Raw genomic sequence first — 13,660 nt, 5'->3', positions numbered from 1 at the left:
CACTTACACAGGCACACGCACCCACACACTCACACATACACACGCACCCACACACGCACGCACAGGCACCCACACACGCACACTTACACAGGCACACGCACCCACACACTCACACATACACACGCACCCACACACGCACGCACAGGCACCCACACACGCACACTTACACAGGCACACGCACCCACACACGCACGTAAACGCGCCTACACACACACACTCAAGTGCGCCTACACACACACAAGTGCGCCTACACACACACGCAAGTGCCCCTACACACACACGCAAATGCGCCCATATACACACGCAAATGCGCCCATATACACACGCAAACGTGCCTACGCACACCCACACGCGCCTACACACATATCCTTGTTTTACATGACGGGATCCAACTCAGTGAAGCGTATGGCCATCGTACATTTTGATACACCATCAACAGCCGTTTTTCTTCTCACGCATGCGGGCAAACACCAAAATATATTATTGCACATATACATACGTGTGGGTGAGCGTGGATTTTGAAAAGTGCCCGTTTGCTTGCTCCGCCGTAGAACGAGCCATGGAGCTCGTCATGCTCAGAGGTTACCAGGGCTATCACATGTCCCCACTCAGCCAATGATTCAAAGTAGGCGACGGTGGTGGCGGAAGCGGGGGTGCAGCTGTTCAGATGACCTCCCCCTCACTAAGAATAAGTGAAGCATTTGAAGAGACTGTGTTTGCCTCAGCTTGTTTCTGACTAACCGCTCGGCTCAAAAAGAAACGCAGAAAAATCTAAATCCAGCTGAGCTAATGCATCTCCTCATGGGACTACATAGAGCCGTAGCAGCAGCATATTTGTTCCCGTCTCTCGAGGTCTCTTCCTTCTTCTACCTATTTCTACCTCATTCAAGTTTGACTGTCCTCCATTGCCGTCCATTTCCCTGTCCGGCGTCTTCATTCAACTCGGTCCGATCAGCTCTCTACTTGTTATCCCTCCATCTATGCGTAGACGCATGTTTGTTCAGCGAGCAAGAGTGCGTGAACGAAGAAGATCGAGCGTTAGGGTGATGGAGTCAGCGGTAGCACGCGTGCATTAAAGCGGATCTCGTGCAGCTGGTCGGGATTATCTCACGAGGCTGAATAGCAGCGACAAGTAAAACAGGGGAAGATCGAAGTACGGGGGCTGACCGTTGCCTCGATCAGGACGAGGAGACGCTTAACTCCCCTAGGAAACGGCAATGGTGGCGGCGTCGGCGCGCAACACATTAACTATGTACATACTCGATTCGCTTGTAGAAGTGCCTACGTGCATACAAACCTAGACGCACACCTTCCTTAGACGAACGTGAGAAGAGAACAGGCCGTTTATCTTGGTCCACAAATCACCGCTTAAGTATATTGAAAGGTTGGGACGCGGGACGGAATGTTAGGCAGCAACAAAGAATTGACTATAGTAATACTACGATAAAAATAGGCGGTAATAAATTTGTGAGTATGAGGTAAAATATCCCTTGATATTATGTTCTTTTCTGGTACCTACTTGTTGTCCATTGCATCCACTAACCCCCACCACTTTTTTCAAATGTCTCTTATGCTGCAGGATATGCCCGTTGGCATTGCGATGCACTGGAGGGTCACTGGTACCCGTCGAAACCGGATCTGAAACAGTGCAAGTCGCTATGGGTCGAAAGTCTGATGGATCGGGTAAGTACATCTACATGCCTCTTCAATTAGACGCCATTGATTCAACGTTGAAACGCGACTTTTATGATATCGCTTTTACTGGTAGATCCATTCAAGCAAGGACTCTCAGAAAAATTGAAGGGGGTGAACAAGGGGCTGAGGCAAACGAGTAGAAAATATTTGAAGTGAAAAGATTCCATGCTGTTACTTTTCGTCATTATATTTATATGCAATGCATACTTATGTTTTCTGTATGTAGTAGATTCGATAGATATAATGTGAGATGATCTAGAAGGATTAAAAAACTTCCTTTTCTTTTTCGTTGAAAACGAAAGTAACCAAACGTTATTTTCGTTATAATATATCCTCCCCTGTTTGTTGTGTTAGATATTGAATTGCTGATACGCTGTTCCGATACTAGACGCACAATTGCTATCATCTACACATATTCGTGAAAAAGAACATTTTAAGTTACTATGAAGGGGAAAGCTTGTGAGACAATAATTATCTACCAAAATATCCATAAACATTCGTGTTATTACGCATAGTTCGGGTATCCAATTTTATCCTTTTCCTCACGAAATCTTCATACTCTTGTGAGTTGTAGTGGGATTATGGAAAGACCTTATGATAAAACAACGGATTCCAATAACCCTTAGAAGAAAAATTGTTAAGTGGTCGGAATATCCAAGTGGGCAGTTGGCGTTGCGGCTATCAGGCAAAACATCAAACAAATCGCTACAAAAAGACTGGTTTGTGATAATATTCCAGCTGTGCCAAAGGGCAACAAAGCCCGGGGACGCTGTGTCCAACAGGATTCTACAAGTCCTGTGTAATTGAACATGTTGAATACCTGGGCAAAGCTGTAACCTTTATCAATGGCACCGAAAACCTGCATGTTGTCAACGGAATAGTGAAAACAAAAAAAAAACACAATAAATTCAGGCGAAAAATGTTGCTCTAGGTGCGAGAACGATTCCCAAATGGATTCGGTGGTCATGCGTGTCAAACCGCTATGTCATGTACCTCTGAGGCGTTTATCACTAACAGCTTTAAAGTCTTGCTATGACCTGGGAATTCACCCGCCTTGAATCCGATTGAAAACGTGTCGCAAAGGACGAGTCACCTCATAACTCAAAAGGTACGGTATTCAGTGTGGGTCTAAAAGCCACATTTTGACTGTGTGTGGTAAGATAATGCATTCGGGTCATGCCAAACTGACTTGCAGAAGTGATAGTAGCCAAAGGTGGGGAAACCTACAACAGTTAAAAATGCCTTTCCAACGAGAGTGTGTTCAATCTCTAGAAAGTAGTCTTTACTTAAAAAAAAAAAAAGACTGCATATAGATATTTAATTCCGACGATGAACTCGACGATATGTGAAAGTGTTAGGTGGCCTCATTTGATTGGACAATGGCTATATATAAATCTATATATATATACAGCAGAATTATTAACGAGGTGGTGGTAATAATGATGAATGTAATATTGCTAGGCGTTTGCACAGCCTAAGTCTAATAGTTAGTGGGAATTAAAGTAGGCCTTATTCATAGCAACAGCAGTAGGCTGCGAGCTATATGGCTAGCAGGAGATTACGGCATAAAAGCCGTCATTCGGCCCTCGGTTACCCAGTTGTTCGTATATCTGCAAAACTTTCTGCAGTCTTCCTGCAGCTTTATGCCCTTTGTGACTACGCCTCTATGAGAGTATATAATATGCCTAACAATGCTGGAGTCATGCAGGGCAAAGCAAAACAACGCTGCCTATCCAGGACGTTATCATTATCACAGACTCACTGACGCCAAACACTACCGAAATGTTCCTGCTGCTACCGCAGCGCAACTACCGGTAGCAGTAATAATGCGATACAGTTATAAGATACTATAACCCCACTGTAGCTGTAAATTGCTCATCCTACCGTGATAACTGCGTTTATAATCTTCGGTTTCTCTGAGTGACGCACGGAGGAACCGAAGTGTCCTTGCCTTGTCCATCTGTGCCTCTTTCGGTAGCCACGACTACAGTATAAACACTGGTCAATGTATAGCGCGTGTTGTGCGGGAGACGCGCAACGGGTTGTTTATTCGTAGCGTTAACTCTTGTAGTTTTTTTTCGCTCGTAGAGAATGAGAAGGTGCGGTGCGATGCCCCCGCCTCCGCAAAAGCGCATTCAGTTAGGATGTTAAGAACGAGTGAGGGTAACTTTTCGTGAGACATGTACTTGGAAGATCGTGGGGCCAGGCAGTCGATTAGTTGGATAGGAAAACAGACGGACGGATGTTGATTAAGAAAGTGGGACCTCGTAGTAGTCAGCAACAGTGCTAGTCAGTAGGACCGAAATACCGGGATGATGCGATGAAGCTCCATGGCTACGCCGCATGGTACGCTAGATAGCGGGACGGGCATTGTTGGGTTCGATAGTGCTTACGGTTACGCGGTCGGAGAGCGTAAACTATGGGTTGCTTACGATGGGCGGCACAGTCGGCACTCATGCAGGATAGCAGTTGGGAAATCTCCGAGACAAAGCCAACGGCAGTAGTATCACCATCAGCAAAAAACTTTGTGAGAGCGAAACGATGAAAGACAATGGGAATGGGTCCACCGCTGTGACGTTTACTGCCACGAACCAGCGACGGCGCTGGCGAGACACAAGGCCCGTGCCTTAGCCTCGAACACCGGTAGAGCTGTGGTAGGCAGGCAGCCTGCGAACCGCTCGATGAGGTCTTCCGGCAGCGGTGGCCACTTACAATGGCAGTCGTCTCGTGTTAACGTTGTCTGAGGTATCATTGTCGACGCCACTATTTGTCGCTCAGTGTACTATTAAAACAGCAGATGCTAACTGGCATCTAGCAAGCAAGAACGCGAGTTGCAATTTTCTATGATTGTTTGCATTTTTCAGCTAGAGAGGCAAGCGACAATAACAAATGTTTTCTCATTGCTAACCTCGGCCCCGTCCCGTCATTACCCAGCAAAGATCGACACAGGCTCGGGGCATGACAAGTTGCACCATCGACGGACGGGTGCAGCAACAATAACGGCCCTAGTTTAATAAAAGTAACCCCATAAACAAAGACTATAAAGATAGCTGAGCGGGCAGTAGCTACTCACAACGTGGATAGCAGTGAGCTTCGTGCAGAGCGGCTGGGTTTATGGGAGATGCCATCAAATTATACTTTTATCTTTATCTGTTAGAAGGTCCTGCTATGAGAAACGGCGCAAGGCAAAAGCGGCAAACCCGAGCCTGAGCACTCCTAGAACGTTCTAGAATCTAGCAGAGGGACGCAAGCGTAAGTTGCATCGCGACGTTAGAAGACTTCGGGAAGAATCATCTCCGGGGTGTTTGGGATGCTTACTAGCAACAGTGATGCGTCCGTTAAATAGAAAGCGGCGCTCCTGTCTTGTCTAGAGCATTCGTTAAGCGGCCTATTAAGAAAAGTAGAGATTAACTCTCAGATCGTTTGTCCGAATAAGAACCGTCAAACTCAAGAAAAAGCTCGAAGTCCATGTAACGATTGAAACGTTATATTATTATGATATTTCGAAAAAAGCCGGTAATAAGCCTAGTGCAATTATTTAATAGAATTAATTTTGCATTTGTTATACAGTTTGCGTTTATTTAATTAAGTGTTCGTTTCTTGACAGCTATAAAAATATAAGATATTTATTTCGAATTCTATCTATTTCGACTTGGACGAGTAAAAGGATGCTGGTAATGCATAGATGACTGGAAGGTTAGAAGAAAAATGGATTTTTCAGTATTTCAGTGGGAAGGATACATTCAATGCGCTTCGTAGCGTTAGTATCACCTGCAATTGTCAGTGCGGATTGGTCTTGTGACTCGCTAGATCCCTTACTGTATCACTCGTCTTTGTAGATTTCGTTTGTAGGATAGTGTTCTGAATATTTTTGGGAGATGGTTCTGTTCCCAAAATGTGTTGAATCCTCCCACAAGTAGCGCCACAAATGATTGAAACAGAACTGGGGAATTTATATGCGGCGATGCGGCAACCTCGTTCATGCGCAAGGTTGCCAACATAAAAGGAGGTGTTCTTGTTGAAGCATCATGATGGCAATATGAGGGAGAATTCGGCCGAGAAACGAAGCATGGTAATGCGCTGCGACCGCTTTTTGTAATGTGCTTGATTCACTTCAAATCGTTAGATATGTTAGGCGTTGCCAGGCAGACTGGGCACCCCCAAAAGTCGCTGGGGCGGCCGTGTTCGCAATGGCAGTTATTGTTCAATGATGTGGGGCCCCTTGTATAAAGGCCGTTCAAGGGTCAGCCAGTGATTCTGATTGGCTAAGGCGTTGCACCAGCAGCAGGATGATTCAAGCTGTAGATTTGTATGAACTCTTCTCACGGGGAATTGCATTTCTGGTTCGTTGAGATGTCCGATTTTCCCGAAAGATGCTTGACGTTGTTGTTTTTGTTGTCGTTGTCAATGGTCTACAGTGCTATAGAGCTTAATATCTTATGGCTATTGTAGCTATTTTCGGACAGCGAGTGTACGCCTGTGTATCAGCCCATATGTGGCGTATGGGCCAACGAAGCTGAGTGTATGGGCGAGAAGTGCGGTTGGCGACGAAATCGCCCCCGACAAAGCCTCACGGCCTGGCCTGCACCTACAAGACAGTCTGCTTGATGAGAATGTTCTCAACTGCCGACAGCTGTATTCTGCTGTTCGAATTGCTTGGGATTTGTAGGGCTAAACGGGGAAACAACGTGTGTTGTCCGCAAAACACCCCTATGGAACCCTTATTGCCGGTATGTTCTGCTCCTTGCTCCATCAACATTACGACTTCATATCTATTCACGCGACGTCTACCGTCACGGTGGTGCAATTCGTTATCTTGGCAGTAGATGCGCAGAGCTCGATAGCTGACGCTACTCTAGAATGCTTGAATACAACTATAGACCAGTCCTTCGATGGCGTCTTGCCCTCGATTCAAACCTATGTGTCACCGCGTACAAACACGGAATGCGTAATGCCGATGCGTGCCTGAATGCGCGCACGAACGTACTCATGTTTAGCAGCATAAGCGTTCAGATGTCGCCCACAAACGTCGAGACTTCTCTCGACGTCAAATATAAGCCAAGTACCGAGCAGATTAAATGGCGCTGAGTGAAGCGTACAAATCCGTCAAATGATTCGTGTGTTCGAGATGTTGAACACAAGCAAAAACGTTTCAGTGTCCGAATGCCGATCACGAAACGGAAGTGGAGCTAAGGCTACATCTAGGACGCCTCTATTTCCGACTCGAAATTTTAACACTATAGTTTATGCTGCCTAACATGTTCCTTCAAGTATAGCTTTTTACCTCTGTTCTTATTTTTTTTTTATATATATATATGTATTTTATAATCTTTACCTAATAGTCATCGCTCGAAGTTGCCATTTAACTTTGACAGACCAGGTTCTCCATAGTAAATAAATAGACTTTGTAAACATCTAGCGACAGAATTCCGCTGTATGCACCTAAATATCGTTGGATCCGTCTTACGGACGACAATGACCATTAGCTTGTATTACTTGTGCTGGGCACATAAACTGATAGGCTATTTGGATACATGATCTGAAGGCAGAGGCTGCCAACAAAGGTTAAATCAAGTATGAACGAGTTATATTGTCATCTAGTGCTGCAATATGTATACCAAGGTGCATCTATCACTATTAAATGCCAGAGAGGGAGGAAGAGGAGAAAGCCTCATCATGGGCCTATTTTTTGTTCCGTTTCTAACCTGTGCTAGGTGGCGCGTTAAAAATCCTGCCTACGTAAGAGGCCTGCGAGAACTCCGGCGGGACAACAACAGTACGCCGAAGGAGAAGTGCTCTTTTTTTGTTTGGCAGTAATTGCGTTATGGAATCACAGAATCCGCCAACCACTTAAAAAGAGGCAGGAAAAGGTGCTGGCGAGCTGCCACCAACCACATCAGGCGATCATCGAACTAATGCCAATGTCTGGTGTTTGTAATGCCTTTATCAAAGGCAAAACAAATCACCAAATTGTCCTTTAATGCCACCAATCTTGGCGAACTCACAGTGGCAATACAACTTAACAACGATGGCGTTTACTGAGGTCATGTCAGATCTCAAAGTGCTTATATGGTAGAGAAGGAATCGGGATTTCCGGTATAAGCTATCCCTTATCTACTGGTTACCGTCCTTGGTAGAACAGTATAGACAAGGTATCGGACCGGTATCCTTCGACGCTTCCACCTCACTGGATTTCTTTATTACACCCTGATATAGAAACGACAGGACAGAAGCATATTAATTAAAATATAGAATATGGGTGTGCTGCTAGGCAATTCCTTCAGTGTCACCTCGACCATTACGACGACATAGAAAACTGAAATTCTCTATCATAGCGCTTTTCCTTCTTTTAGCCAAAATTCTTGTGTTTTTGTTTAGAACGTTATAGATCTTGTAAGAAAAAATTCGTCTTTAGACCTCCGAGAGCTTCTTGCTATTTCAATGACTAAGAATCAATTTCCCAAATGGCTGGCACGCTTTCTCAAGATTATTCCAGAGTGAACAATCATTCCAAATGTTACTTTTACAGAAATAGTTTGTATCGCAGCTCGATGTCGTATTTTTTTTTTTCGTTTTATTTTTGTATATAGTATCACTAGGACACGTTGTTGAAAACGGACGAATATCCGGGTACTACGAAAGTAAACGATTATCCACTTTGATGTCTTTTCGATTGTTACTGTGTTTGCCCGTATAGGGTTGTTAGTTGGCGTCCGTAAGTTAGTTACTGCGTATGTGAAGAAGCTAGTTGATAGCGGATAACTTTTGCGCGGTACGAAAGAGACCCCAGATTTCTGACGTTTGAATGCTATCATTGATCATCCGAGCTTGCTAGATCGTTTGAAGATCGGTGGGCATGCATCCCCAATATACGACAGCACAACTGTCTAGCCGCCGAGCTGGAGGTGTGGTCCGCCGCCTGCTGTGCCTAATTTTCAAGGGGAAAGTGACACTTGAGCCCTCCTTTAAAGTCTCCAACAGTTCCGAACATTGTACTCGCTCCAATGTCAAGTTCGCCATACGCGAACACGAAGCTTTAGACACAGCTGACAGCGGAAGCCGCAGCGATGGATGTGGGGTTGATTGTTCTTCACAGAGCCTGGCCCTTATGACGAAGAGGCGCGAGAAATATGGGGGAAGGACTTGAGCCGCGTTTAGGCCTAGACTCAGCGAAGCACACTCCCGTCAGTAGGTCGCTTGGGAGCGGGTTCGTTCGGTGCAGGCTTTACTTCTCGATTGGCCTTCATGTTCACTCAACATCACCATTATCAGCGGTGCTTTTTCCTATTCACTTGGCCATTAATTTGCAGATTTAGTGAATCACTGACATAGATAGCCCGGAAAACCTGTTCCTTCGTCATACACGCCTTCTATCCTATTTGCGCTCTGTCGTTTGATCCGTTTCTCGAAGGTGCACGTTCTCGGGGACGGCTGTTTATAGAGATATATTCTTCCAACAGTTTTTTTTCACCATTAGTCTACCAAAATAGACATCAGCTAGTGCTATTTTTACAACACTACCACCTATCGGATAAACTATGAAACTCGAATGTTTACCTAGGACATGGACATATGTGTTCTATATGTATGGTACAGATCAAAGATGAGGACGGCTGCGTACAATGAGCTCATGGTGTATTTGTATCGGAACAGTAGCTTACCTATAATTCGGTTCTGAGTCCATTGCATTCACAAAAGGAAAACGAAGGTGAAGATACCGCTTCTAGTGAGAATGCAGTAGTTGTAGTGGTACGTAGGACGGTTATTCTCTGAATACATAATTAAATAGCAATATAAATCTCAGCGTCTGACGTTAAGGGCCTTCTAATACAGGGTGTCGAGGCCATCTTAATGTCTTCCCTCTCAATCGGGGATTTGTTCTCGGTAGTGGACTGCTGACGGTGGTGGCGGCGGCGGCGGCGGCGGCGGTGGTGAACGCGAACCTATGAATTAAAAATTCCCAACTTCCTTTACCGTGGATACCGGCTTCGCTCGCTGAGCCTGGCAGCTAGCTCGTTCGACTCAAGTCGACTTACTTGAAACTGACCGTCCTTCTTGACGCGGTTGAGACATCTAGCACTAGAGAGAATGGCGGGCGGCGTTTGCGAGTAGCCTCCATGTGAATAACTCACAGGCTGGTTCCTGATGAACGGCGGCTACCGGCGAAGGCCGAAGCCGAAAACCAAAGAGAGGTAGCGTTCGTTGTAAAGTAAGAAGAACGCGCTGGAAGCAAAAGCGACAGCAGCGGCCAAGTGCAAACTGAAACCACTCCAACTTGGCTAAGGCCGGAAACGGTAGCCGCCTGCTCCTTGATCTTGCTAGAGAGTCTTCGTTCGTGCTCATGCATGGTTTCATTCGCCCCCGTTCCCCTCTCACCCCCGCCCGCTACGACTGCACTTGCCACTAGCGTACAGCAGAGTCGGCGCCTGTGTGGCGCAGAGCATCTTGAAACGGTAGCGCAGCCACACATGGCCCAATGATGACGGTGAACACCTATGAGAGAGAGAAAAGGAAAGCGAGTAAAGGAGCGCAGGTCATCCATCAAACTATTTCCTCAACCACTCTTAGTGAGCCACTCAGTATGCTCAATAGCAAATGGATAAAGCATGTAGGAGTTATCTGCCGAAGTAGCTATACGTGGTGGACATGGAAGCCTGAGTCTATCGTGCCACTCAGAATAGACATTTCCCAAAAATTGTCGAATGTATGATCGGCCGTTTGGTCAATCAAGGTTGTTAGGACCCCAGAAGAATTCTAATATTATTTGCGTAATATATATGATGATACAAATAGGATGTATGTGATGCCGTTGCGCAATGACGAGCCGCTAACCACAGCCGAATTCGGCTTGATCGGCCATTAGTAGACGGCCGAATATACGTTAGAAGTTGCCTAACCTTGGTCAGATATTTCGTCGAAATAATTTTAGAAATGAGAAGAACGGCCTATCTCTTCGAGTCGCCCCGCTTCTCGCGGCTCAAGAGAAGCTAACATGATACGCCCGTCCTAGTTCTCATCATCATCAAGAGCAATTCATGCAACGTTGGGGACGGCAGGCATTCATCGGTGCTTTCGAGCGCTGTAAGCAAGATACATGACAAGAGGATCAAAAGACCGCTACTTCCGTCAAAGCAACTCAAGCGAAAGGGCTGCTCTCGAGTCATTTTCGGCAGTGTCTTTAATGTGAACCGGCATCCTTTACAATGACTGGCCGCAGTCTGACGAGCAGAGATGCGTCAGAAATCTAAAATGGCCACGGATCCCATTGTTCTTAAATGCCTCGCAGTGAAATGGTTAGACGCATGAGGGAAGGATCCGTTCAGTGGCTGATCATATAGCCACGTAAATAGAGAACAGTTAGCCCGCTGTTAGATAACTCGTCAAGAAATGTTCGCCCCGTACTGATAACGGGGAAAGGAAAAAGGTGCGTAAGATATCCTTATGATGAGCTTACCTGCCCACAACTTAGCTCTCGTCCCATTCGAAAAGAGGATATTATCATTGGTACAGTTTGGTGTTTGGCCCCCAACATCCTCGGTTGCTAATGGTACTATAGCTGCTGCCGATGGCGCCACCGCCGCCTCAACGTCAGCCAACTCACTGATCTAGCTGATTGGTTCTCACGCTCTCTCTGTTTCTACCTACCGCTTATTCGCGCCCTTAAACACCCTATTTCCCCTTCATGACCTTCTCGGCGTTCTAATGTGGCCAAGCGATATTTCCGAGTTCGCCTCTAACTGCACTCACGGAGCAACCACTCACTGCTGACACACAGATATACGCCAGATAGAAACAGACATCCGCGCCCATGGAGACCGGCAACGCCTCGTATCAGCGACGCAGCTCACAGTATAGCGAGTAGACCAGTCAGTGTACAGAAAGGTTATGACGACAAGGGCAATAGGGGCAGCAGCATTCCCAGGTCGACTGCTTTTCTTGAATGTACCTGCGTCCGTTGCCCTGCCCTAAAGGCGACAAAGTGTCAAGCCCCAAGCTCTGCCTACGCGTGCTCATTGTCCGTTAGCCGCGGCTATACTACGGATGCTGCCGGTGGCCATCACGTGTCTCGCTAATTAGCAGCCGTCGTCACCCTCGATGCTGGTCCACTTTCTTACTCTTCGCCTTCTGCAGGAAGTTGACGAATACTTTGTTTCTCGAACACTGCGCCTTGTGTTGAACTGTTGGATTTGCTGTATAGATCGGGTCACATCGCGGCGTATTGGAGAAAGGCACGGAACGTTATCATGAGAGCTGCGCGTAGCAGCGCTTGACACGGGACCGGAAGCGGTAGCGGAAGTCGGCGCACGTGAGCGACAGCACACAGCAACAGGAACAGACGACGTTGTCCGAGACAGAGCTTCCTAGTCTGTCGCCGAAGTAAGCCCCACTCGCGCCAACATTCGGACTTAGTAATCCTCGAAAACCGGTAACAGTGCTACTGACTAAAATAGTGGTGATAGACCTCAACGGTAAAATTCATTGCCGCTATCCAAACAGCCAGAACCTCGCCGGGAGCCTGATCACTTTGTTCGGGATGGGCTTGCCGCTGCAACCGTGTTGGCTAAATACCGTGGTTAGATTTGTAATTTTTAAAGCGTACTGGCATAAGTGCAGCGGCGGCAGTTAGCTAATGCTGCTTTCGAGACTCTCTACGCCGGAACAATCAGATGCAACTAGGGCTGGCCCAAGGAGCTCAATCAATCAACAAGTACTCAGCATTATACAACGGAAGGGACTGCCTTAAGGGGAGATATTGCTATGACATATTTTGGATCAGCCAGTGATGTCGTCTTGTGTTCCTAGTTCTCTAGAAGTATTATATTATTGTTCGTATTTCTTTCATTAGTTGTAATAAATCTGGCTTGAAAGCTCCACTGATATAATTGCAAACAATTTTACGTGTTGAAAGCCCCTCATCTGTACATATTACGTTTTGCATTCATTCGAGGTGTGAATAAACAGAACTAAACAAACTGACGAATAGGGCAATGAAGCAGGAAACCAGTGTTACTGTTTTTTTTGTGTTGTTATTATTGCGTCAAGCAAATGTTCTACTAACGCTCATACGCGATAGTAGAGTATGTACTTACTAGTAGTTATGTGAAAGTGAATTGGAAGACGATGGTCTGTGTTAGGAAGCTGTCCGCCGCTCGACTCGAAAGTGCCGTCTGCCAGAAGCGAATTAAACTGGCGGATAGGAATGGCCAAATAGATGTACATGGAGGAGCTACGCTGGAACAGACAACGGCCGCTGCCAGCGTTAGATCCTTCATGCCTCGCCCACCTCCTGTAGCAGCGTTTGCGCTGCATCCGTCATTTCAACGGCTGTTGATGATCATCCAGAGCATAACAGTAGTTCAGAGACCACACGCTTTGCTATACGGTCTTGACTGGCCGACAGCGAAGCACGTAGTAACAATGACAGAAAGACAAGCTGCCATAGAGCATCAGTCGTGCTGAATGGCCACGCTTGTGTTTTGAAGAGTTGAGGAAGTGAATTATTCCAAGATGAACGCGCCCGTACGTCTCTATATGGATATACATGCATGTCCATGTGTATGCCTGCCCTTACTGTGTAATTGCACTTGCAGCCGAGAAAGAGGAGGGCGTCGGCAGTCCTTTGGACATCCGTTGCTCCTGCCTTTGCTTAGTTGTCGTCGTTTAGTTAAGATACACTGGTGGCCATTATTTTCCTCGGCGAAATCACGACTTCTAGAATCACTTCTGTTATGTGTACAAGCCCTGCAGTAGCGGCCCCACTGTCCTGGATACTGCCTGCGCCACAAAGTAGCCACGCCTGCCGGCTGCTTCTCCAGTATGCCGCTGGCATCACAGCCCAAAATGCTTTGAACAGAGAGACACACGCGGCAACTGCGCTGTACATTCGCATTGTCACTTTTCCGCTGGTCCGACCGCCGCCGCAAGCCAAAGCAGTATACTAACGCATTACTCAATGCCGCCGAAG

At 46.5% G+C, this 13,660-nt stretch overlaps 1 protein-coding gene across 6 annotated transcripts in view; it reads left to right on the top strand.

Annotated features, from left to right (window-relative positions):
* LOC111266806 (latrophilin Cirl) overlaps positions 1-13,660 on the top strand; it is a 263,176-nt gene that overhangs the window by 203,731 nt on the left and 45,785 nt on the right. For all 6 annotated transcript variants that reach the window (XM_022844624.2, XM_086971117.1, XM_022844610.2 and 3 more), the window contains one exon: positions 1,580-1,683. In XM_022844624.2, coding sequence (XP_022700359.1) covers positions 1,580-1,683 — 104 coding nt within the window. The remainder of the gene's footprint in view (positions 1-1,579; positions 1,684-13,660) is intronic.

This window comes from Varroa jacobsoni, unplaced genomic scaffold (assembly GCF_002532875.2).
Source record: "Varroa jacobsoni isolate VJ856 unplaced genomic scaffold, vjacob_1.0 scaffold_120, whole genome shotgun sequence".
Classification (NCBI taxonomy): Eukaryota; Metazoa; Arthropoda; class Arachnida; order Mesostigmata; family Varroidae; genus Varroa; species Varroa jacobsoni.
Note: the sequence above shows the minus strand (reverse complement) of the source record. Positions and strands in the feature narration are given on the sequence as shown.